The sequence below is a fragment of the Scardinius erythrophthalmus genome (genome assembly GCF_964197995.2).
Source record: "Scardinius erythrophthalmus genome assembly, chromosome: 5".
Lineage (NCBI taxonomy): Eukaryota > Metazoa > Chordata > Actinopteri > Cypriniformes > Leuciscidae > Scardinius > Scardinius erythrophthalmus.
The window spans coordinates 46,346,865-46,372,038 of NC_138225.1; the positions used below are offsets into that span (position 1 = coordinate 46,346,865).

At 36.9% G+C, this 25,174-nt stretch overlaps 1 protein-coding gene across 2 annotated transcripts in view; it reads right to left on the reverse strand.

The window, feature by feature from the left end:
- Positions 1–3,837: 3,837 nt before the first annotated feature.
- Positions 3,838–25,174, reverse strand: part of mcama (melanoma cell adhesion molecule a) — a gene marked incomplete at its 5' end in the record, with an annotated part of 57,833 nt that continues 36,496 nt past the window's right edge. The window contains 15 exons of one of the 2 annotated variants that reach the window (XM_081366922.1): positions 3,838–7,951; positions 8,064–8,193; positions 9,797–9,926; positions 10,836–10,874; positions 11,635–11,776; positions 11,865–11,995; positions 14,394–14,535; positions 14,648–14,763; positions 15,845–15,992; positions 17,247–17,374; positions 18,556–18,735; positions 21,228–21,315; positions 21,412–21,482; positions 21,576–21,801; positions 22,991–23,115. In XM_081366922.1, coding sequence (XP_081223048.1) covers positions 7,931–7,951; positions 8,064–8,193; positions 9,797–9,926; positions 10,836–10,874; positions 11,635–11,776; positions 11,865–11,995; positions 14,394–14,535; positions 14,648–14,763; positions 15,845–15,992; positions 17,247–17,374; positions 18,556–18,735; positions 21,228–21,315; positions 21,412–21,482; positions 21,576–21,801; positions 22,991–23,115 — 1,817 coding nt within the window. In that variant the 3' untranslated portion in view covers positions 3,838–7,930. The remainder of the gene's footprint in view (positions 7,952–8,063; positions 8,194–9,796; positions 9,927–10,835; positions 10,875–11,634; positions 11,777–11,864; positions 11,996–14,393; positions 14,536–14,647; positions 14,764–15,844; positions 15,993–17,246; positions 17,375–18,555; positions 18,736–21,227; positions 21,316–21,411; positions 21,483–21,575; positions 21,802–22,990; positions 23,116–25,174) is intronic. The other variant, XM_081366923.1, reaches the window with a different exon arrangement.

Below are 25,174 nucleotides of genomic sequence, written 5' to 3' on the forward strand. Positions count from 1 at the left end.
TCGCTCTCTTCCTCTTCTCCATGCGGCCACAAGCGGCTGAGCCTCTTATGAGATTAGACTCTTTACTCCCAATATACACAGGGATAAATTCCAAACTACATGGAGCTTTTCATCTGCCCATACAATGACCTAACAGTGGGGTGATGATTTGTGCCCTCGTAAACTTCCGACTTTAATTTCATTCAACCTGTACTGTAGTTACAAGTGAATTGGGCCAATGAGGGAAGTATTGTGCAACGTTTTAATGCCAGGTGTTTGGATGATGTCAATTAAAAGACACAGGATTAGTTTGAGAGTCACAGTATGAACCAACGAGACTGCTAGTCTTTTCTTTCCTTTTTGTGACGCCTTTATATGAGTGGAACGGCTTCTCGAACAAGAAAAAATAGGGCAGAACTTGATTTTGTCCATCTGGAATTGATTGGATTGTTGTGATTTGCTATTGTTGTGATGTCATGTGAGTGACAGGTTGTCCCGCCCTCGTGCCAGTAAACACATCATCAGAGAAGAGAAGAGATGTTGCTGCAAAAGTTATTTTGATTAAAAATTATGCGGGTACATGAATTAAAAAATAATGATGTGGCTGCACTGATAAATAATTTATAATAAATACTGCAATATTCCATTAAAGGTGCTCTAAGCGATGTCACTCGTTTTTTAGGCCGAAACATTTTTTGTCACATACAGCAAACATCTCCTCACTACCGTTAGCTGCCTGTCCCCTGAACACACTGTAAAAAACACGGTCTCTGTAGACACCACAGGCTCCACAAACGGCAACAAAAACAAACTGGCCCAGGCTGGACCACGAAACATAACAAACAGTGTTCCAGCCAATAACCGACAAGAATGATTTGGGGGTGGGGGTTGGGGGGTTAGTGCGCATGCACATGAAGGGGGGTGTGGGGAGTGGAGGAGAGAGAAGCATGAAGAGGGAAGTTAGCTAGAGGAGAGATGTCCTAACAACGACAACGACTTACGTTAGATATGAATTTTGATATGGCCGACACACGACCAAAGAGACGATGTTCCAATGAACAAATAGCAAAGAAGAGGGAAAAAGAAGGAGGAACGCGTAAAGTCCCGAATTTACATCAGGAAAAGCACGGAAGGGAGGGGGAGGGGACGGGATGAGGAGGAGGGAGGGTCGAGCTAGCCCCCGTTTTGTTTGACAATACTTTGAATGTCAACAAGAAGTGATGTCACTCAACATCGCTTAGAGCACCTTTAAGAAACAAGAACTGTCGATTTTGATTTCATGGTGACTTTAACACACTTTGACAGACTTCTATCCATAATCAGAACACACGTTTCCATCATCCTCCTCCCTCTACCCTTGAAGAATGTCCTGAGGATGCGGACGGGTATCTGAGTCCCAGCATTAACTCACATCCAGCTTAGCTATAATCTGAGACAGAGCAAGGTTATTACCTCCCAACAGAGACCTGGAGGAAATAACCTGCAATTCTGAAACGCACATAGCCTACGTTTCGGTTGTAGAATGTAAATACAAGGATGCGGTCACTTTTCAAGTTCATCCAAGAAGTTTTATAACTTTTTATAAACAAAGAAATACGTGTGCACTGAAGTTATGTTAGCAGTGTTCTGTTCTCATACATGAACACTAATTAAGTATCTGCAGTGTTCAGACTCAGAGAGACATAAATGCTATAATGATAATAAAAATATTAAACTCACAATTGTAAACATATGGATAAAGATTGTTCTCTGCTGCTCTCATGCACATATACCACATTTATTTAAGCAATGATAAAACGTGATAAAATATTAAAGAATTCAGAAACCCTTTTTATTAGCGACACCAGTGGCCGTTATGTGAACTGCAGCCAGCAACGTGCTAGTGCTCGCACTCAAGAACAAGAGGTTGAACGTGATTCAAGGTCCCGATATACTCACATGGAAGTTCTTTTTTTCGTTCTCCGCTTAGTTAGAAGTTAAAAGAAGTTGGAAATACCTTTGCAGCTGTAGCATACTGCTTCCTCACGCCACGCTGGCAGACGTCTGCACTGCTCGCGCGGTTTTCTCTCAATAACAAAGTAATCAAAGTAATGTTTGCACCAGCACTGCAATTAACCGGCATCAAGTCGACGGATGAGGTAATTAAAATTACACTGCAGATAATTTGATTGTAGGCTAAAGTAGGCTTATTGGCCTATTTGAGACTATACACTTTCTGGGTATGTGAGACTGAGTTTGTATTCAGTAATTAATCCCTTTTATTTGCTTGAAAAATTGACATTACAGAATTTACAGGAAAGAATGGATCTTTCGCCTGAATAATCATTTATTTGATGTGTCATTGACCTGGAAAGGCTCTCGGGAGCGCGCGTAAACACATCCTTTTGATTTTCCCGGCAAAAACGACCCGAGTTCTTCACATAAAAGTCAGTCTGGCTTTCATAGGCAACCTAGGACGTCGGGAAAGGTCTCATTTTTTTTAAAGTTTTGTTACAAACAGTTCACACATTGGCAACAGAAAAGTGATACATTACAGTTTTTATATAGCCCCGTTAAACTCTTGAAATTTTAAAGATGTAATTTGGCATGCTCTCGGATATTTTTACTTCTGACTTGGTCGGTTGGTCATCAATTTTATTTTGTTGTTGGTTTTTCTATTGCCAGTTATCTTTCCTTCATGTATGTCTTTTGAACGCTCTTTTATTTATTTATCTTTTTAATGCGCAAAACAATATTCAGACATGTAGACAAATAACAATTAGAAACAAATTTAAACAGAAGAGGAAAATGAAGTAGTAAATAGAAGTATGTAGAAATGCAATAGTAAATTGAAAATACAAACAAGTTTTGAGAATTAAAACAGGAAGAGTTTTAAAAATATTTCAAACAACTCTTAATGCCTGCAGACAATTAGACAATTTGATGAATGGTAACTGCCCTTTTACTAAAACCAGCTCCTTAATCATCATGGAAGTTACATAGTTTGTGATGGTTTTGTTCAGTAGCCCAAGCAAGCAAAAACACTGGATTTTATGAATTCTGTGATGTTTTGTAGTGTTGAACCCCTTTAAATAGTACATTCTTTAAATTACAACAAAGGTATATATATATATATATATATATATATTTTTTTTTTTAAGTTAGAGTTTAAAAGGACAGCATAACAGAAATGACCCAAATGCACAAAGGTCTCCATAATGTTCGACAAATGAATCCTGATTCAGGACAGCTTGAGCCCTGTGTGTGATTTAAGTAAACTGTAGAGGGCAGCCTTCCTCTATATTTCGTTCATACTTTCCCAATTGAAAACTGTACAAGTCTGGAAGAAAAATTAGGTTGAATTACACTTCTTTGTTTTGGTGATGTCTTTCAGACAATTCTGATTACTGTTATAAGCAAGTATTTTTATCATTTCATTATAACAATTATGTGTCTGGAGGTTTGCAGTCTGATTCAGCACTACAGAATTAAACCCGAAATAACACAGTAATTAAGAAGAATATATTCAGTGAGGCTGAATGACATATGCAAACGTGCCCTTAGTAATCTCAGTAACAGATATCATGGAAACTGTGATTTAAATAAAACCTGCCTGATATTTTCGAATGCTTCACTTTAGCAGACGGAGACGCTTCTTCGGTTGTATTCAGATCTGCTAGAGGAAAGACCTGCATCTAAAATGATGTATCAAAATTGAAGGTTTCCAAGAAGCTGGAGACAAACATTGAATGTAACATATCTTTATTTTTATTTTTTTGGGCCAAAATTTATTTAAAAAAAAATGCAAGCATCAAACGCATCAAACCACAAGTACTTAATTTACATCCATAAGTGAAATCAAAACATAGAACATTGCAGAACTGTTTGCGAACAATCTACAACGAGAATGATAGTTTGCGCTATTACAACATAATTTGCTCACAAGGACAGGCAGGAAAAAGGTGCCAGTGTAGTATGCAGAGGTTCGACAGTGTTCTGACAGTCTCAAATGACTCGCACTTATATTTAGAGAGTGTAAATATTATTAAAATGCAACATTTGCACAAATATATATAAAAAAGATGCCTGTGTTTCTGTTACATCAATAAATGCAAAGCTTTTTTAAATGAGCAAACTAACAAAAATGGACAACATCAGCCTACTTTTTTGATGGTATTTAACTATAACATTGAGGCTAAAAGAATGCATGAGCACAGCTATAATCAAATATGAATTGTCCAAGTGTGGTTTAGAATGGCAACAACAGTCCTGAAGATATTAGGTTCAGCTTCCACGAACACTGATGTAGATAACATGTGTGTCATGTCCTTTTTGAACAAATGTAAAAGCCAAAGCCATCATGTCAGCCACATTCAACAATATGAAACAAGACAAACTCTGTACATTAGAACAAATCACATTGACGACTGAATGATAGTAACAAAAGTCTAAAACAAAATTATTTAAGGATCCAAAAGTTTTCAGGCTAAACCATACAGCGTCTTTTTATCAAACGTTTAATTATTCATGGCATTTACGAAAACAACAAAAACTTTCCCCTCACCAAATACAGAGACATGCGCAAAACGAACAAGACAACACAAAGGTTTCAGTGTAACTAACATTGATGTGAAATGAAGACACATTTCCGCAGGCACTGCAGTTGAGGCAAAAACAGAGGGAGCTGCAATTCCCCTCAGCAGTCGAAACACAAAGAGCTACAATTTCCTTCCCTACGACTATTTACAAACAGTAAATGAGCTCTGCAGTAGTTTGAGCTGGACCGTACACACACTATTAAGTGTCAGCTCTGTTTTATTGGCTGAATCCTGGTCATGTTTATCCATTTCCTCGGTTTACTGCCAAGTTGAACGGGGTTTCTTAATATTGTGAAGGGCTGTGTGTACACATCTGTTATCCTCAATGACTTTACGTGGGTTTTTTAAGTAACAGCCTTTGAAACGGAATTAGCATTTTTTTTATTTGGTCCATTGGGATTTACTGGAATATCAGAAGACGTGACAAAATTGTCTATAATGTACATAGAAAACAAAAATCAACTTTCACCATATGAAAATCAAATGTTTTTTTTTTTTTTTTTTTCAAAGTATGCTTTCTGCGGCATCACGCAAGGATTGCAAAACTAAATCTTTTCTGAACAGAGCTTAGAAAAGCACAAGTGGAACGAATTGGGTCACAAATAGGATCAATAAAACATATTTATAATATATACACTTTTGTGGTCTAAAAACAAGATGTCCACACTGCAGTCTGTATCGCGCTGATGGACTGAATTAAATTCAATGGGTAGTGGACGCAAACCAGGTTAAGGTTAGGGTGTAGGGCAGGTTTAGGAGTTAGTCACTCTAAAAAATGATGGGTTGTTTCAACCCATGTTTGGGTCAAATATGGACCAACCAACCATTGGTTCAAAGTCCCCCTGTAGTCAATCATTGTATCCCTTAAAACTCATATTCACCAAAATGACATATTTAAGTGTTTTAATGACATATTTAAGAGATCCACTCGTTGATGATCACATGTTGACATGACTGGTTACAAGGTAGTTTGTGACGTCGCGTTTTTGAGACTGTCTTTGGTTCACTGCAGTTTTAATGCACCTGGTTTGTCTTAAAAACACCACATAGATATATGAACAATATTAAAACCTTGATTTTCACCACAGGGGGACTTTAAATGTGTAAATTACATTTTAAACCCATCTGTTGAGTTGAAACAACCCAGCATTTTTTTAGAGTGTATTTGTTGTAGTGTTGTGTAAGCGATCAGCACTGTGATTGACATCAGCAATTAAATCTTGACATCACTGTGACTGACATCACTAATGGGATCTATAATCGGCTGCATGGAGGAGTTTTGTGCTGAACTGGTTTGGGAGAAAAAATCAGGCGTCCACTACATAATGGATTTAATCCAGTACGTCATCGCGCTACAGGCTCCAACGATGGCAGTCTCTCTAAAAAAGACATTGTGTCTCATTCGTTAAACAAGCAGAATGAATTTAGTCTGTAAAAGCATTTTTACATTCAAATCAATGTCACAATTTGCATGGTTTTGTCACATGGTCTGACTACATTCAACTTGTCTACATGCTGTCAAATCCACTTAGTTGAAACTAGTCCTGCAGTTGAAACTATCGGAAGGAGTATGTCAGCACTAGAACGGGCCAGAACTTGTTCAGACTGTCAGTCCAAATCTGTTTTTTTGTGCAAATCCGATTGAAATCCGACCAGATTTAGCAAGTGTGAACGGCAAAAAATCACATGAAATGCGATCTTTGCAAATCCTTTTCGAGCCACTTTCAAATGTGGTTTGAAATCCTATTCAAATCGCATTTCTGGAAATTCGTTTCAGTCCGACCACTCTGGGGTGCGTTTCCCGCACAATTATATAACTCGCTGCTTAACTACAATAGTAAGATGCATTGTTGAAGAAGTCAACTAGCTAGTCACGACTGTTTCCCAAAACTGTATTGTCGCAAACTGGATGTTCAACTACGTTGGTTAATGATGTCACTCACGCACGTGGTAGAGTAATAACTACTTTTAATGAATTTGTTTGAGATTAAATTAATGCTAGATGTTTTTCTATAAATTACGGACATGGCATCTGAGGACTATTTCTCATTTTTCTCATTTATTTTGCTTTATTTCCAGATTCAATCATAGGCTCGTTCTTACGTAATAGAGCACGTACGCACATGCGCACTCTTCAAAAAACGACGCTTTAAATCTCTTGGCAAACTAAGAGACGTAAATGACAAATATGTATTCTAAATAAAAGACACAGGTTGTACTGAATGTCAGCTTGCTTATGTGCCTCAAGATTTATTGAGACCATGTGTCATGCAAACAAGAAACTTGTCACAGATTGAGAGCTGTCGTTCCAAACACACAACATTGCGATGCTGTTTGCGAATGTTCGTTAGAACGTTGGTTTCGGGAAACACTGACTCGTTGAAATATGCTGATAACGACCGAACTTGCGACCATAGTTGGCTAACGATGCTTTTGGGAAACGCACCCCTGATCAGATTTCACATGGTTTAGGCCTATGTGAATTTCTCACGCCACGTAAAATGGAAACGTCAGACGTTGTTATAGGAAAAATGCTAAAAGTCGCTGCTGAAACATGGTTGTGCTGCTTCAAAATGCCAGAGGAGCAGAAAATGAATATATAATGGAGATGTTTTGAGATTACAGTACGGAATAATTTTAAACGCACATACCAGCGGCAACACATTTACATTTTGTAAATAAGACAACATCTGTATTGCAAACTCTTGCAGTTGTTGTTGTAGTTTTTGGCGTATGCCTACCAACACAACATCATTGCCATAAAAACAATGCAGATATTCCAGAAAACAAAAGAGCGGGATGGGACACACAAATCGGATCAGGGGTGCGTTTCCCAAAGCAAACTATGGTCGCAAGTTCCGTCGTTACCTATAGAGTTCAATGGAAATTGTGATCATAGTTGGCCAACGATGCTTTTGGGAAACACAAACCTGAACAGTTGCGATTCAAAATGTGGACAGTCAATAATTTTAGATCAGATTCCAATCGGATACATGAATAATCAGATTTGGACTGACAGTGTGAACGTAGACAAAGCGTTGCATCCTGTGTAGACAGCATCAATGTAGACAGTTTTTTTCAACCAGTTTGCTCTGTAATTCATTTTGCTTGTTTTTCATGGAAAAGGTCCACTGTCTTAAATTGGTCGTTGGTTGAAGAAAAACATTGAAGAACAGTAGAAAATAGAGAACACTCTTCCTTTATGGATAAGCTCGCTTACGTCCCATTTATCCAAGCATGAATACTGCTGCTCACACACGAGATACAAAAGTACAGTCCACTTTATCCAGAAAAGGTGGCTGCTCCACTTAAGACTTGATGTTGGGTCAGCAGGGAGTAACAGATTCCATCTTTAGTCGACGACAATCCTCCGTTTATGAGCTAAGGATGTTGTTCTTTATTTCAGGAAAAAGCGCCATATAATAAAGTTAAAGTGATGTTCCTGATGGCCATCTCATCTTGATAATTGCTATGTACTTTGAATAAGAGTTAAGTATACATGGTTACCTGGTCGTTGAGAGGTTTCTTTTCCCCATTGACGCCCTTCAGTAGGACAGACTCCTCAGTCTTTTTTGCCTTCATCTCTACGACGATGTCATCTTTGCTCGTCTTCTCCTTGGTGCTGTAGGCATTAATGCTGTAGAGATTACACACCAATAACACACCGATACACAAGACTGCACCATTTGGCTGCACAGATGTTTTACTATCAAATGATATCATAAACACTTGAAAAAGACTTCATCAAATTACCCCAACAAAAAGATATGTGGTCCCATAGTGAAGTCATGTTATTAAAATCTAATGATTCCTGCTTTCATTTTTGAAAGGTTTTGTATGAATTTCATTCCTAAAATAGTAACATTTGATATGGTTCTATACACTACGTTAGTAAATGCATTAGTAATAATAATACTTCTCCATCTTAGTTCATGTTAATTTCTATGTACACTAGCATTTAAACGTTTGTCAGTAAGATATGTTTTGGGGTTTCGAAAGAAATTAATACTTTTATTCAGGAAGGATGCATTGAATTGATAAAAAGTGACAGTTATACATGTTTAATGTTACAAAAGATTTCTGTTTCACATAAATGCTGTTCTTTCCATCAAAGAATCCTGAAAATATGTGCAATGTTTACAACATTAATAATACTATGAATTGTTTATTGAGCACCAAATCAGCTTATTAGAATGATTTCTGAAGGATCATGTGACACTGAAGACTGAAGTAATGACAATGAATTAATTAGGCCTATATTTTAAAAGATATAAAATAGAAGACAGTTATTTTAAATTGTATTATTATTATTTCACACTATTATGTTTTGTACAGTATTTTTGATCAAATAAAAGCGGCCTTGGTGAATATAAGATACTTTTTTCATAAAATTAAAAAAATTGCCGACAACAAACTTTTAAAAGGTAATTTATACTAACACATATTGAATAGTTCAAGTTGGATAAAATTAACATTAATGTAGTATGAACGAGCATGAATTAACAATGAACGCATATATTTATAAATTACCATTAACCTAGATTAATAAAAGCTGTAAAAACATTTAGTTCATGACACCTAATATAAACGGAACCTAATTAAAACCATATTATTCAATGTTTTCATGAAACAGTAATAGAGATGCCCAAACTTTTAACTGGTAGTTTATGTGTCATATACCATAAAGTTCACATGGTGGTACTGCAGCATACTTTAAAAAAATACCATGGCATCTTTAGATGCAAAAAAACTTGATAATACCATATCAACTTGTATAATAATGCAGGGTTTTTTAGACCCACAAATATGACCATCCTCAAGCAGGACCACTATTGCTAAAATGGAGCTATGTATTTTCATGTGTAAAGACCCAATTTTTACAGTAAAAATGTTATATTATAAATATGAGTAAAATATTATTTTGGAAATATTTGTATTTATTACATTATGTTTTTGTTTCAACATACTATAGTACTGTACTGTTTGTTTGATTAATTAATTAATTATTTATTTGGATTAATGTTCTTTTTTATTATTTATTTTAAAAAGCTCAATTTTTTATTGATTTGATTTAATGATAATTTGTATTGTTTTAAATATATTTTTTTTTACAGTTTTTCTCTAAACTTATCCATAGACCCTCTCGCACTCTAATGCGGCCAATTTGAAAACCCCTGCACAAATGTATACGAATTAACTGGATAGAATGGGAAATATATATATATATATATATTACATACATTTCTTGTTTGCCTGAGCGTCCACAGGGTAACTTGCCCTTTTTATACAGGAAGTAGAAGACGCTGCCCAGGATGGCCAGCAACAGGATGCTCACAATAATCACCACAATAATCACTCCACTATTATCAACTGCAAAGAGAACAAGAGACGTCAACATTAGCATGACTGGCTGACATATAATAACCAATGAATTATTACCCTTTCAACAAGACTAATTAAGACTAGATTAATTCATGCTGAAATGCAGTAAATGTGCTTTCGGGCAAAATACAAAAGTGAAATCCCATACCAGATCATGAAAAGAACACTGAAGGGCACGTTACACTGCACTTTTTAACAATGGCTGGAACATTTGGATTCAAAACGTGTGCCACATGACAAGGACGCATGTCCTTGTAAATGAGACGAGTTTGGTATATGAAACATATAATTAAAGTGTTTTAGTAAAATGGAATAAGAGACTCATATTCCTCAGAGTCAAATAAAGAAAATTAAGGAGCGCCATTTAGAGGAAGCGTCATCAAATGCTATAAATAAACACTGAGAGACGACAAACAATTGTCTGGGAATGGATTTTATGAGTTAAATCTACTCAGTAAAACAGCAGGCTGCCACCACTATGTTCACCATAATAATTTAACAGTCTCAGTTGCAGCCCAGCACTTCAAAACATTTGTTAATATATTCACATAGAACTAATTATACATTCATCTTGGAAAACATTCAGCGCTAGATCTGCCCCTGCTATCTGAAGTAATGTCTGCTTCAATTTTTGCTAGGTTTTTTTTTTTTTTTTTTTTTGCACTATGACTTTTCTTCACACAGAATTTTAAATATGCCCAGAGGCCGACACGAAGAGCCAAGCTAACCGAGCTGCTGTGGAGGCTTCACCATATAAAATCTATGAATTATTCAAGTACATAAGATGATCTTTCATTGTTTGTTTGGGATGGATTTTGTAGGGATTAAATGGACTGGGTGTTGATTTAAAACTTATGATCTGTTATGAACAGAAGATGAAAAAAAAAAAAATGTTACCTGAAGTTTTTCTAGCCGTTGGAGTCTGGGAGAATGGAACTGGGCGAAAACAAAGAACAACATTAACATTTTTGATTCCAAACTGCCAGTATTGCCAGTCAAATCAAACAAGCGACAGTAAAGACATTTATTATGTTGCATCTGTTTTTAACAAAAGAAATGCATATTAGAAGGATTTCTGAAGGGTGATGTGACAGACTGGAGTAATGATGCTGAAAATTATATATATATATATATATATATATATATATATATATATATATATATATATATATATATATATATATATATATATATATATATATATATATATATTAAAATAGAAAACAGTTATTTTAAATTGTAATAATATTTCACAATAATACTGTTTTTACTGTATTTTTTATCAAATAAATGCAGCCTTGAAGAACAGAAGAGTTCTCACTGACCCCAAACTTTTGAACGGTAGTGTATGTACAAATTTTGATCCCCAATAAATTATATTAATCTAAATAGATACCCAAATTTTAAATTAAATAATTTTATTAATTTTATACATTTAATTTCTAATAATAAATCATATTTAAAAAAAATAAATAAAAAAAATTAATAATGTATGTATAAAATTGTACACAGTAATCGTATGTATAGATATTACATCTACCTATATTAAAATAAATATTACATGTATACAATACATTTATTCAATTATATTTAAATACATTGAATGTATAATCAAAAAAACATAATTTTCTTCATCATTAATTATAGTGATTATGATTCCTGATTTTCAGTGTAAACAAGGAAAATGGACTCTTACTGCTCCTGATGTTGTAGGTCTTGGTCTCTATTCCAAAGTCATTTGTTGAATTGCAGATAGCAACAATGTCAGTGGTAACTTTAAGCATCACAACACTAAGGACTTGCTCCTCCGTCTCTCTTTTAACAACCTCACGCCAGCTCTGAGAATACACACACACATACAAGACAAAAGCGTCAACCCAAGCGCTGTGTAACACGAGCAGAGGACTGAGAGGAAATCTGTGTTACCTGGCTGCCAGTGATGCTCCAGGTGATGGCGGGACGAGGGTAACCTCTCACCTCACAGCTCAAATTTAACCACCCCCCGACCTTTTCTGTCAGCTCAATCTCCCTCTCCGCATCCTTCATCTGAGGCGCACCTAGAGGAACAGATCCAGTAACAACTTTAGAAATATACTGTTACTAAATGTACAGCTCTATTCATGACCTTTATTACGTTCAAAAAACATTATTTTGAACATATTTTACATTGTATAATGCAGCCTGTTAAGTTCCTGTCTCTATGAAGCCCCTCCTACTAAAAAGTGCAATGTGCTCTCATTGGTCGGCTAGACCAGTGTGTTGTGATTGGTCAACCGCTTCCAGCGTGTTTCGGAAATGTCACGCCCTTACCATAACTGAGTTTCAAGTATTTTTTTACAGTCTATGGTTTCAACACACTACTATTGCAACTCAACCAGGCCTCGCCAGTTTTTTGCGGATGCCTTGGGCTGTCAGGGTTGGGTTAAGGATGAGGCGAGGACTCAAGATGCAGAAATAATGGGCTTTTTATTTAATTGTAAAATTAAAGAGAAACTACCCCGTAGGGGGTAAATTTGACTGACAGCAGGGCTGGGCTGGAAACAGCAAGACAAGGCTTTGCAGGGCTAGACACGATCACAAGCCATGTGCGCAAACAAAACAAGGCACGAACACGCAGCCAATGAGAGCACTCACCGACTGCGTATCCGCACAAAACAGGACAACATGAAAGCACACGGCTGATGAAACACTTGAGCCACGTGCTACAAAGAACAAAACACACACATGGACAGAAGAGCGTACAGTCTGACGCTGGAGAGTGAGCAAATGCTCATTCCATGCGCTTAGCCGCTTACAACAGAATGGAGCACGAACGTCCGAACCCTGACACAGAACCGAAACTAGATCGAAGTGCCGGGATCCAAACAGTAGCCTACGCTCCGCACACAAAACACGTGGACAGAAGTGCGCACGGCCCGAGCGAACTCGAAACCGCACACTCACCAAGACAAGACAATAAGAGTGTCAGAGCTCTGTTACCAAACCAAGAATAAACAGACCGACGTGAAAAACCCTAAACTCGGCGGGAATGATTTAAATGAAGAATGTTATGCAGTGTACGTTTCAGGGAGTTCAGAAATAGTGAGCACTGATATAGAGAATTATTTATCTCCCGTGATTCCGTAGTCCTAACGTGGCCGTAGGTTATATAGAACCGTGGGTGCTGAACGGAAATTGCCTTCGCATACGAACTCCACGATCTTTCTCCACCGTTTCCTGTCCTGAGCCGCATTCTTGTTGGCATAATCGGGTCAAATACCATACGCTGATAGGTCCATCTCCACTTGTTTGATCCACGTCTTTTTAGGTGCATTTCTTAATACTTTCCAGCCATCAGGCCTGGTTCGCCATAGGGTGCGGTATGGGAGATGGTGCTCATCCATCCTGCAAACATGTCCAAACCATCGAAGGCGGGCGCGTTTGATCAAGACGTTGATTTCCAGTTGGTGAGAACAGCGACGGCGGATTTCCTCGTTCGGAATCTTGTCGAGGAGTGTGACTCCAAGAATCCGGCGGAGGCAGCGCATTTGGAATACCTCCAGTCTTCTCACGTCTGCCTCTAAGAGTACCCAAGTTTCCGCCCCATATAGGAGATATAGAGAATAACTCCCTTTGGAGTGTCTTTGTGCTTTATTACTTTGCAAAAAAAAAAATCATGCTCAAACAGCAAGTTACACTAAAGAAAATTAGTAAAAATGTAAAAAGCATAAAAGGTCCTTCTTAAAAGTGCAGCATGTTCTTTCTCGAAGTCGTTGCTGAATATTGTTGATATTTGAAATCAACCCAAACAAACACATGCCTCTCTATATTGCTCCGCCTCCAAAGCTCACCCTCCAATCCTAACTGCCCTGCTCCAAGTCGGTCTCGAACCCTGATCGCTGGCATACGAGGCGAGTGCACTAACAAACAGTAAACACCGCATTCTCTAGCAGTCATCAGTCTGCACAACTCTCACTAGCTGGCCTCTGTTACACACACAATGCAAGAGTGGATGTCTTTATCGTAGCACAAGTGCAACAAAATAAGGCTTCATGAAAATGTATCGTGATGATGAACGAACGACAAGAAAGCACAAAAAAGTTACATACATACACAAGAGAAAATACAAACAAGAGTTCATGTTAGATGTCAAAAGCACAGCAGCTCGAGACAAACCTTTTTTTCTAATATTAACGCGGGTCCTAAAGCTCTTTCCTGATCATATCCCTTCAGTTTCCAGTGATATTCTTATGAGCTTTTCTCTTTTGTAATGTCACTCAGCCGTCTCTCTTTCTACAGTCTTCCTTCAAATCTCCCTCTTGCTCGTTCTCTCTCCTCCACTGTAATATGCCCCCTAATGCTGATTGGCTACACGTTTGTTGTTGTGTCTGGTTGTGTTGGTCCAACCAACTTTTAAACAGCGTTTTTCAAATATCACCTACTCCACCTTTAAATACTTGATGAGCTCTTCCTTACCCTGTACGATGATATGGATAGAACCGCTGGTCAGCAGGCCTGGAAGAGACGGTACAGTCACTTCACAGTCATACTGTCCAGCTGTGTCAAACGTGGCGTCCTGCAGCTGCATTATGTGTCCTCTTCCGACCTCATTCCCTTCCTACACACAAACAAATGCACGCAAACAAATTTAGCGAGGAACAGGTGGGGTGAAAAGAAGCTCTAAACAGAATGTGGAAGACTAAATGAATGTGTCCACACTGCAGTGTTACCTTAAACCACACAGTAGTGGTCTCTAAAGACGACAGGGCATTGCAGGTCGCTGTCAGACTCTCTCCTTTCAGCATGACCTCGGAGTCTTTGGGCATCACCACAGCTGGGTCCAGATCTGCACACACACACACACATACACACAGAGACAAACACATAAACCTAGGCATTTGTGACTGTACCCGTGGCAGCATTAAGCTTTCTGGTTGAGTACCATCTGTAAACGGTCAATAATTGACTGAAAGGAATTATATCAGCTTCATTTAATGAGGGTGAGTAAGTGTTGACAGAATACATTTTTATTCATATTGCACCAGAAAAACATAATTGCTTTATTATTATTTATTTATTTATTTTTGAATATTATATATGCATTTTACAATATAGATATTTTATTAAAAAAATCAATACAGAGAGTAACTTTTCCTTTTTCAACAAAAGTTAACTGCTAATGTATTTGGCTCCTTTACATTAAATAATAAAAAAAAAATCCTAATTTGTTATTCACTTTAGACTAAAGCATCTGCAAAATTAATAAATGTACACTACAGTTCAAAAGTATGGGGATGGTAATATTATTTTATATTTTTTGAAAGAATTCTCTTATTCTCACAAGGGCTGCATATTTGATCAAAAATACAGTAAAATAGTAATGTTGTGGAATATTATTACAATTTAAAATAACTGTTTTCTATTTGAATATATTCTGAAAAGTAATTTATTCCTGTGATGGGAAATATGAATTTTTATGACTAATCACTCCAGTCTTTAGTGTAATTTCTTCAGAAATCATTCTAATATGTTGATTTGATGCTCAAGAAACATTTATTATTATTATTATTATTATTGTTGAAAGCGTCAATTATTATTGCTTAATATTTTTGTGTAAACTGATTTTTTTTTTCAGGATTCTTTGATTAAATAGCAAGTTCAAAAGAACAATATTTATTTGAAATATATATTTTTTGTAACAATGTACAAATCTGCCATGTTTCATAAATGCAATGCATCCTTGCTGAATAAAAGTATTAATTTCTTTAAAAAAAAAAAAACAACAAAAAAACTTTTGAACAGAATAGTAAGTGTTATTCAACATTATTAAGATACTAGTTCTAATGGATGATCATATTGTGGTGGTGGTGGGCAATTTATTTCTAGTTTCAAAATCAGGGTGTGTAAAATTGAGAAGCAGAACTCACAGTGCACAGTGAGCTGTAGGGTGTCCACCACCTCATCATGGTTCACAGCATCCAGGTCCAGAGAGTGACATTCATACACATCACTGTCTGCTCGAGACACCTCCTTCAGAACCAGCAGCCCATGATAGGAATCCAGCTCCACATCTGACTGTTATGAGCAGGACACAGAGAACAGTGGGAATGTCTACATGGTGTTTTAATCCGTTTCTTTTGTCCACTTTCAACCACTTCTGTCCTGATTTCTTCAAAGGGAGGGTCTATGGGCGGGTACTTTATTTATTTATTTTTTTCAGATCTTTTGCTCTAGACAAAATAAGCTTGAGCAATTTGCATGAATGCGCAAGGAGACGATAGAAAAACATACTGAGAGCAGCTTTTGTTTCTGCTCTGACAGCCCCAAGACCACACCGAACTGTCAGAAAAAGTGTGTTAGAAATCAGGAATGGTGAGAGGAATTGGGAATTCTGCTTGGTAAATTTTTCATCTTTAAACCAAACTTGGGTCTCCAGCCGACAAAGTTTGAATCCCGTCTGGCTAGCACGCATCCTATAATGTTTACGCATTAGGTCAGTAGGCGGTCTTTTGTCGCTGTTGAACCGCATTCGACCACATGAGTGTTTACACTACGAAAGCAATCTGGTCAAATGCGTTTTCGACTACCTCTGGAAGTGGTCAAAAGTGGACAAGCTCAAAACGTTTTAGACCCCGTTCACACCTGTATGTAGCTTCGTCCACTTGTGAAGCGATTGACCAAAACACATCTTCATACCAGGTGTAAACAGGGCCTAAGATTGAGGGGCTGTTTACACGACACCGTTTTCAACTAAAAACGTAACACTTTTTATTTGTTTTGGCCGTTCGTTTTCATGACAACGGCGTTTTGGCTGCCTGAAAACGCAAACTTTTGAAAATGGTTTTCAAAGTGCAATTTTTTGAAAACGGTCTCCGTGTAAACAACAAAAACGTGAATCTTTGAAGACGATGACGTAATGCACATGCGTATTACGTGTTTCATCGCCGTCTAATGGCCTGGCAGCAGAATACAGGGGTTTTTATTCGTTTTGGCAGATCCGTGTGAATGGGGGATCGTTTCGACAATGAACTGAACGTGGAAAACTGAAAGGAAAAACTTCTCAGTTTTAAGCATGTCGTTGTCGTGTAAACGTACCCTAAATCTGTGCGTATGCGCGTTTTATAAATGAGGCCCAATGTCATTAAAGCAAATGCATACGTAACACTTACAAAAAGCTGCAAGTCAGTAATGGCACTGTTCTGTCTGTGCATATCAACCACATTGTCTGAGCTAGACGTCTGCTACGTCCGCTTCTTCTCAATGCTTTACAGCCTCCCATTCAGGAAAAACGGGTCCGAATAAAAAGAGAAAAAAAGAGGCTATTCTCACTTGTTCTCGGTTGAAAATGATGGGTGCTGGGGGGTTCCCATCGCCTTGGCAACGGATCTCCACTGTGTCCCCCTCTTTGACCAAGCCCTCAGGCGATTCTTTCCATATCTCCACGCTGCTTGTTGGGTCTATATGACATACGAACATACACAAAGACCAAGGGGCCATGAATCTTAATTCATTCATAAGCATCTTGCCAACGCAAAATAATTCTCACAATCAATTATTTAGTAAAAGCTGACAAAGTAGACCTTCATAGCTGTGTCATGACGAACACAACTCAAAGTTTATCATTACCTGTGACGTACTGACGCTATCTGAAATATTAAAAACATGAAACAGGGAAATATGGGTCCTTTCATATAAAACCATGTTAGATTATGTCAAATCTGATGTGATTTTTAAGCCTTGTGTTCGCACAAAGATTGTCATCAGATTCATATTTAGGTTTTGTCCACAATTAAACTGAAAATACTGCATGTAATGATAAAATCATGTCAGTAAAGTCAAATATGATGTCTAAAATGCATGGATGTAAAGTGAGATTTTGGACCAATGAGATTTCACAGTGGGCGGAGCTATCCTGCACAATGCAACAGACCAACAAAATGTTGTGTAGCATGTTTTATATAGAACCTTAAAGGGTTCTGTCAGGCGTTTCATATATAGAATATTTTAGGGGTTACCATCATGTGATCATATGGATTTAGTTTTAATTAATTTTTCATTTTAATACAATTTTATTAATTAAACAGCTCATAAACATACTTTATCATTGAAATAACTCGTTAAACATGAAAGTATTTGTTTCATGTGTGATCTGTGTTTCCCCCCTTCATTGTGTTTTTGGTTCAGTCCTGTGTCCTAGTGTTCCATGATTGTTCTAATTAGTCATGCCTATCACCTGTGCATTGTCAGTCACCTCATTAGTTATCTTGTTAGTCCCTGTGTATTTATACTTTGTGTTCTCCTTCAGTCTTTGTCCGTTATAGTCAATGTAAGTGTGTGTAAGAGTGTTTGGTGTTTTCCCTGAGAGTTTGGTTATTAAATGTTATTTCTACGTATTCCTAGTTTCCATGAGCTTTGTCCTTACACGTAATGTGACAGTATTATTCAATCATTTAAGAAATTTTTCCTTATATAGAAACTTTCTGGCATAAAGCGTTCTTTAAAACTGGGTCAAGAATAAAGAAACCTATTGAATATAGAACCCATTGAACCTTTCTTTCTAAGAGTGTGGTTAGAACAAAAATTGGATGTATCGCATTCCATTTCATCAAAAGAAACTCTCAATTATAAAATGACTTACAGTGAACTGTAATATTGATGCCTTTGGACTCGGATGTCCTGACAGCTGCTGGGACAAAGTAGCTGACTTCACAGGAAAAGTGGGCATCTTTGTCTTCCTTGGTCACCTTATAATGCAAATCACTCTGCACTGTATATAGGCCACTGGATTCTCTTGTCACTAGCGTTACCACATTCACCACTGAGAAAACACACACACACACACACACACACACACACACACACAACCAGGCATACAGACACATTAGTGGCAACTCTTTTTCATACTGTACATTACAATGTTGTGATGCCTAAATTCATTTGTAGCATGTAAAGCGATTGATTTCAGCTTTTAGGTTTTTATTTTTAATTCGGACAAGAAAAGAAATTTGGCACAAAATTTTCCATTTATTTATCTGCTATTTCATAGTTAGCCACAACATAAAAAATAATTTGGGCTTATTAGTATTGGCTAGAATTTTAAGATCTGTACATAGTGTTATAAGTTTGGAGCAAGTAATTGCATCTTATTGTAAAAGTATTTAATGTAAAATTTAGTCATCTGTTTGTTTAGTTTCATTTTCATGGACTTTTAGTTTGCTTGTCATTATTTTTGTCTTGGTTCACATTCCCCGCCACTTGTTTGTTACCATGAATTAATTTAATCACCACGGTTGTCCATATTTAAGTTTGTTATCATTGTATACTTAGCGGCTGTTTACATGACACCTAAAAATGTACAAATATTTATGCGTTTTGACCGTTCATTTACATGACAATGACGTTTTTGCTGCCTGAAAACGCAAACTTTTGAAAACGGGTTTCAAAGTGCAAGTTTCTGAAAACTGTCTCCGTGTAAACAACAAAAACGCAAATCTCTGAAGACGATGAAGTCATGCACATGCTTATTACGTGTTCAGTCTATAGACTCTATAGTGTTTCATCGCCATCTAATGGCCTGACAGCAGAATACAGGGGTTTTAGTCATTTTCGCAGATCCGTGTGAACACGGAAAACCCAAAGGAAAAACATCTCAGTTTTAAACATATCGTTGTCATACAAACGTACCTTTAAAGCAACAACATGTAACTTTTCAACCTTCATAATATATTTCCAAGACCCTTGTGATAGTACATCGACTTACAATAGGTTGAATGAGACGTCTGCCAGAGCCTGACGGGGTCTGTATCGCTTTTACTGGCACTATGTAACTTCGGGGTGCGGGTAGTAACCAGAGCTCAAAAAGAACTACAAAATTCGACTGCTTTACGGCATACGTCACTTTGCCCACCACTTCCTCAAATGTGGCCAACCAGCGCGTTTGTTTTCGTACGTCTGTTTTCGTCATGGCTGAAGCAGCAGCGAAACGTAAGAAGTCCAAGGTTTTGTCGGAGTAGAGTCGAAAGAGGAAAAGGGAGAGTGATAAACTGAAAGGCAGGACGAGGATCAATATGGGTCGAGCGTTTGCTCGCTGGCGTGAGCTTATGGAGGAGGAGAGTTACCAGACCGATGCTGACTTGGCCGTCATGCTGTTGAACTAGTAAGTAACTGTAAATTGCTTGCATACTATCTTTAGTTTTTCTAATCTGTTGTCTGCCTGGCTACGTTATGGAAACTATCTGGTCCTCCATTTATTTATCTTCATGAATCAGCTAGTAGATGAGCGAATTATCAATCTGGTAACGTTAGCTAGTAAACACTTACATGGTAGTTTTAGATGGTTAGGATGCTATCGCTATCATTCTCGTTCAGATTTGAGCATTGCAATCGACATGCAAATCGCAAATGTTTGAGTTAAAATAGTTAATTTAGTCTACTAAACATGTATAAATTATGAAAGGGGGAAGATTAATAATATTATCATTGCCCATATGAAAAAAAACCTGCATGCTTCATATACAGTAACCGTAAATCATTTTACGACAGCGGTAATGGACAATTCCGCTTCCAACCTGTAGGGCGACCGCAGAGGAAAAGTTCCATGTTGTTGCTTTAAGTTTCTGTGTTTCCTCAGTTCATTGTCGGTTATTGTTTGTGTGTAGACACGCTGTTACGTTGTGGGTTATCTGAGTTTATTTCTGTATTAAATACATTCGTATTGGAACGTTTTGACTCATCTTCATCTTTTGGACTTTCAAACTTGTGACAGTGATCGTACACAATAAGACCAGGAATGCGTTTTAAGAAAATAAATAAGGTCCATTATTTAAGCTTGTTTTTTTCTAGATCCATATTGATATACATACCATTCAAAAGTGGCAAGGACACATTAAATTGGACAAAAGTGACATTGTTTCAAAAGATTTAGGTTTCAAATAAATGATGTTCTTTCTGTTTTTATTGTATTTTTATTTAATAAATACAGCCTTGGTAAGCATAAGAGAATTTTTAGGAGAATAAGAAAACTTTTGAACGGTAGGCTAGTATAAAAATGTATATTAAAATTATATTAATATTAAAACTTAAAATTACTGAATTAGAACTGAATGGTTGCACTTTATTTTACAGCATGTTACAGTGTACTTAAGAAAGTACAAGTTAATATAAAGTACAGTAAGTACATGGGTTGGTTAGATTTAGGGGTACACTAGGTTCAGGGTTAGTACCTAGTTATTTCCCAGTTATTGTAATAACTTTAATAAATACACAGTACAGGTACGTACATGGGGAACAGGATATATTAATCTTACTCACATCCATTAGCAGGGTGGATGGGGATGTGATCACGGTACCATGTGATGTTTGGCTTGGGAAAGCCGTCTCTGGTCTCACAAGATGCAATCTAACCAAATAAGAGATGCGTCAGCTTAAACCCAGCATATTTAACGGCTAAAAACATTACATATGCATACAGGGTGAATTTGAGTGCATGATGTACCTTAGCTGGGGAGTCACTGGACACAGAAACTCCAGAGAGGACACCTTCAACGACAGGAGGCTCTGGAGGATCTGACAACGGCAAGTTAACGTTTATATATATATAAGAAGCAACCATATTAAAACATTTAGTGACGATTCAACTGACATGAGGAAAAGACTTACCGAAAACCTTCAGGAGAGTCCTTCCCTCTCCATTGCCGGCTGCCAACCCACTGACCTGACAGAAAAACTCTCTCTCATCAGACAGCTTTACGTCCTGAATGATCAGAGTTTCTCCATCACTGTTTGGTTGTACACTGATACGGTCACTGTAGCTCGTGTCCTCATCCACCTTCTGCATGGTCAGATCGCTGTAGGAGATCCTCACCCGATTCCCTTCACGCTCCCGCTGAGGATGATTGAAAATAAAACTTAGCACATGGTCTGTGGATATGACTCGAGTCCCTCGTTCAATGTAAGTCTAAGGGAATTTTTACTCTATCTATTGTCAGCCACGTGAAAGTCTGAGCACTTAAAAAGTAACAGCACACTTCCAGCACAATTAAAGGGATAAAAAATCATCATTTACTCACCCTCATATCATTCTAAACCCATAAGATCATTGATCTTTAGAACACAAATTTTGCCCATCCATTGAAAATCTGCTCAACCAAAACTTCCACTCATTAAAAAGTTCTAAAAGACATTGTAAGAGTAATTCTTATGAATCAAGCGGTTTAATCCAAGTCTTCTAAAGAGATAGGACTGCTTTATATGAGGAACAAATTTAATGCAGGCTTTATTCACATATAAACATTGATATGCATATAGAGCGCATCAAATATGGTAAATAGAATCTCACACGCATGACATGATGTCACACAAATGCTTTTGAGCTTCCGCAGGAACCAATGAAGCTTGTACGCAAGCGTCAAACAAGTAGGGCGGAGCTTTGGTTTGCCATATTTGATGTGCTCTAGGTGTGTTGATCAGTGTTCATGTGTGAATAATAGTCTAAATTAAAAGGATAGTTCACCCAAAAATTTTAATTCTGTCCAAACCTGTCTGAATTTCTTACTTCAGTTGTACACAAAAGAAGATATTTGAAAGAATGTTGGGAACCAGACAGTTGACGGCACCCATTAACTTCCATAGTATTTTTTTTTCCTACTATGGAAGTCAATGGATGCCGTCAACTGTCTGATTACAAACATTCTTTCAAATATCTTTTGTGTTCAATAGAAGAAAGAAATTCATTATGATTTGGAACAACTTGAGGGTGAGTAAGTAATGACAAAATGTTCATTTTTGGGTGAACTATCCCTTTAAATCTGTTCATCGATCAGCTATGTTCAGCGATTGTGTCTCTTCAGAAAACTTGGGTTAAACGCTTGATTCAAAGCGATATATTGTGAACTTTTTGAAGTGTCAAAGTTTTGGTTTCGTGGACTTTTAAAGGATGGACAGAAATCTTTTTGCATGTATGTTTCGAAGATGAGCAAGTCTTATGGATTTGGTACAACATAAAGGTGAGTAACTGATGACTAAAAACGTTTTAAACTAAAAAATGTGAAAGAGCGTTACAGCTTCAGACTCACCACAAACCACTGCACCATCACCATCTCAGGTTTCTCGGTGAAGGTGTACAGGCAAGGGATCTCTGCAGACTCGTCCATGTAAACCTCCACAGTGTCCTCCATCCTCAGATCCACTGCCGCCCAAGCTGCCAAAGAAAACTCATTGAGACTGTGTGCTTGAGGCCGTTTGAGAACAAAGGCTGCTTTATCAACACATGAAAAAACACATTAACAAGCATTTAATGTATTTTAGATTGTGTAGTGATGTTTAGGCCACAGCCTTAGAGGAAACTCAATTACACTCCTATTAATGAGATCAACAACATAAAATACTCTCTTTATTGAATCTCTTCAGGGTCATTCGAAGACTGTAAATGATGGCTAGATCCTGCCGGATCTGTGGACCGTTTTTGCATGTTCTGTGCGGATTGTTGTGAGGCGGAATTATTTAGGATGGATATAAAAAGAGTACAAAGAATACAGAACTGAAAATGATATCAAGTCAAAGCAGATAAACAAACATGATGGGGTGACGGATGCGTACAAGCTTGTCAATTATGTGATTTATCTGTATTGCAAGTGATTCAGTTTTTTCAGGTTGTTATGCTGAATATGACGTTATCATGTTTTATATTTTTGTCTTCCCAGCGGCATAGTGATTTAAAGTTGTTCCGTAGTTAGTTGTGTACAAATAATAAGTCTATGTGACTTCTGCGGAATTCCATGCCTGTAGATTGCATGTGGGCAAACTGAGGACATGAGACAGTCAATGAGTCATCAGTCTTTGATGCTATCCTGTTGAGATTGAAGATATACAGACAACGCACACATCTATTTTTACATTTTCTGCACTGTTTGTGTAGTGTAATTCCAATGCAACTCTATCAGAATGGATTTAAAATGTTACAATGAGAGTACTATACTCAAATTAGCCAATATATATTTAGTAAACTAATGCATAATAGGTGGGAGAGGCACATAACTTGACTGAAGAATGTTTAAATTCTGGCGCAGCCCTTCTGATGGCCCACATTTGTAGATTCATTGATCTTGCAGACTTTGGAAGTTAAACCATACATGGCACAGCTTCACTTGGCTGGCAATATTAGATTGAAGAATGCTCTAGGCCACCATACCACATCAGCACTGACCGAATCATATATAGGCAAAATCATTAACTCCATACAAGTTATTCTCCATGCAAGCTATTACATGTTATGGCTCTCAAAAGCATTGTCATGGAAATCAAGAAATAAAACATAGCCCATTAACTTGCTTCATAACACATAAAGAGAACTGTCTGCTGGAATATGAAAAAATATTATTATGCGTTTAAGCTGTTTCACAAAAACATGTCAAGTGCTGCGTTTCTCAAAAGCATTGTGAGCTAAGCTGGTCATGGCAATGGTTCTACAATGCTTTTGGGAAACGCAGCCCAGGTCAATTTTACCCAATAGTCAAAAGAATGAAGAACTGAATAATACCATGCATAATTCAGAATTAAGTACTTATTCTTATTACTGTAATGCATCCAATACATAAAAAAAATCTGATAACTGTTTTTTTTTTTACTCTATTACATTGGTGTAATAGAGTACATACATTTTTGAGTACATACATTTTTGTTGTTGTTTTTTATCACAACAAACATACTACATAAATTACTACAAATATTCAATATATTACTATAATGTATGACAAAAGGTATTGAATAGTTGTGTGGCTTTCACCTGTTCAAAAATAAAAATGTTAAAATATGTTAAAGTAATAAAAATAATTTATTACTTTAACATATTTGGGATCAGTAAGATTTTATTTATTCATTCATTTTTTAAAGAAAATAATACTTGCATCAACTCAATTAGAAGTGCAAGTAAAGACAAAAATAAATAAAAAATCATATTTCAAATAAACGCTGTTCGTATAGTTCCCACAAAAATATCAAGCTGTTTTCAACATCGATAATAATAAGAAAGGTTTCTTATTATCACCGTATTAGAATGATTTCCGAAGGATCATGTGACACTGAATGCTGGAATAATAATGCTGAAAATTTAGCTTGACATTTAGCATTATAACTATATTATAATAAATAAAAATTGTTTACAAAATTACTGTTTTTATTGTACTTTAATCAAATAAATGCAGCCTTGGTGAACAAAACCTTTTTTTTTTTTTTTTTTTTTTTACATTAATAAATCTTAA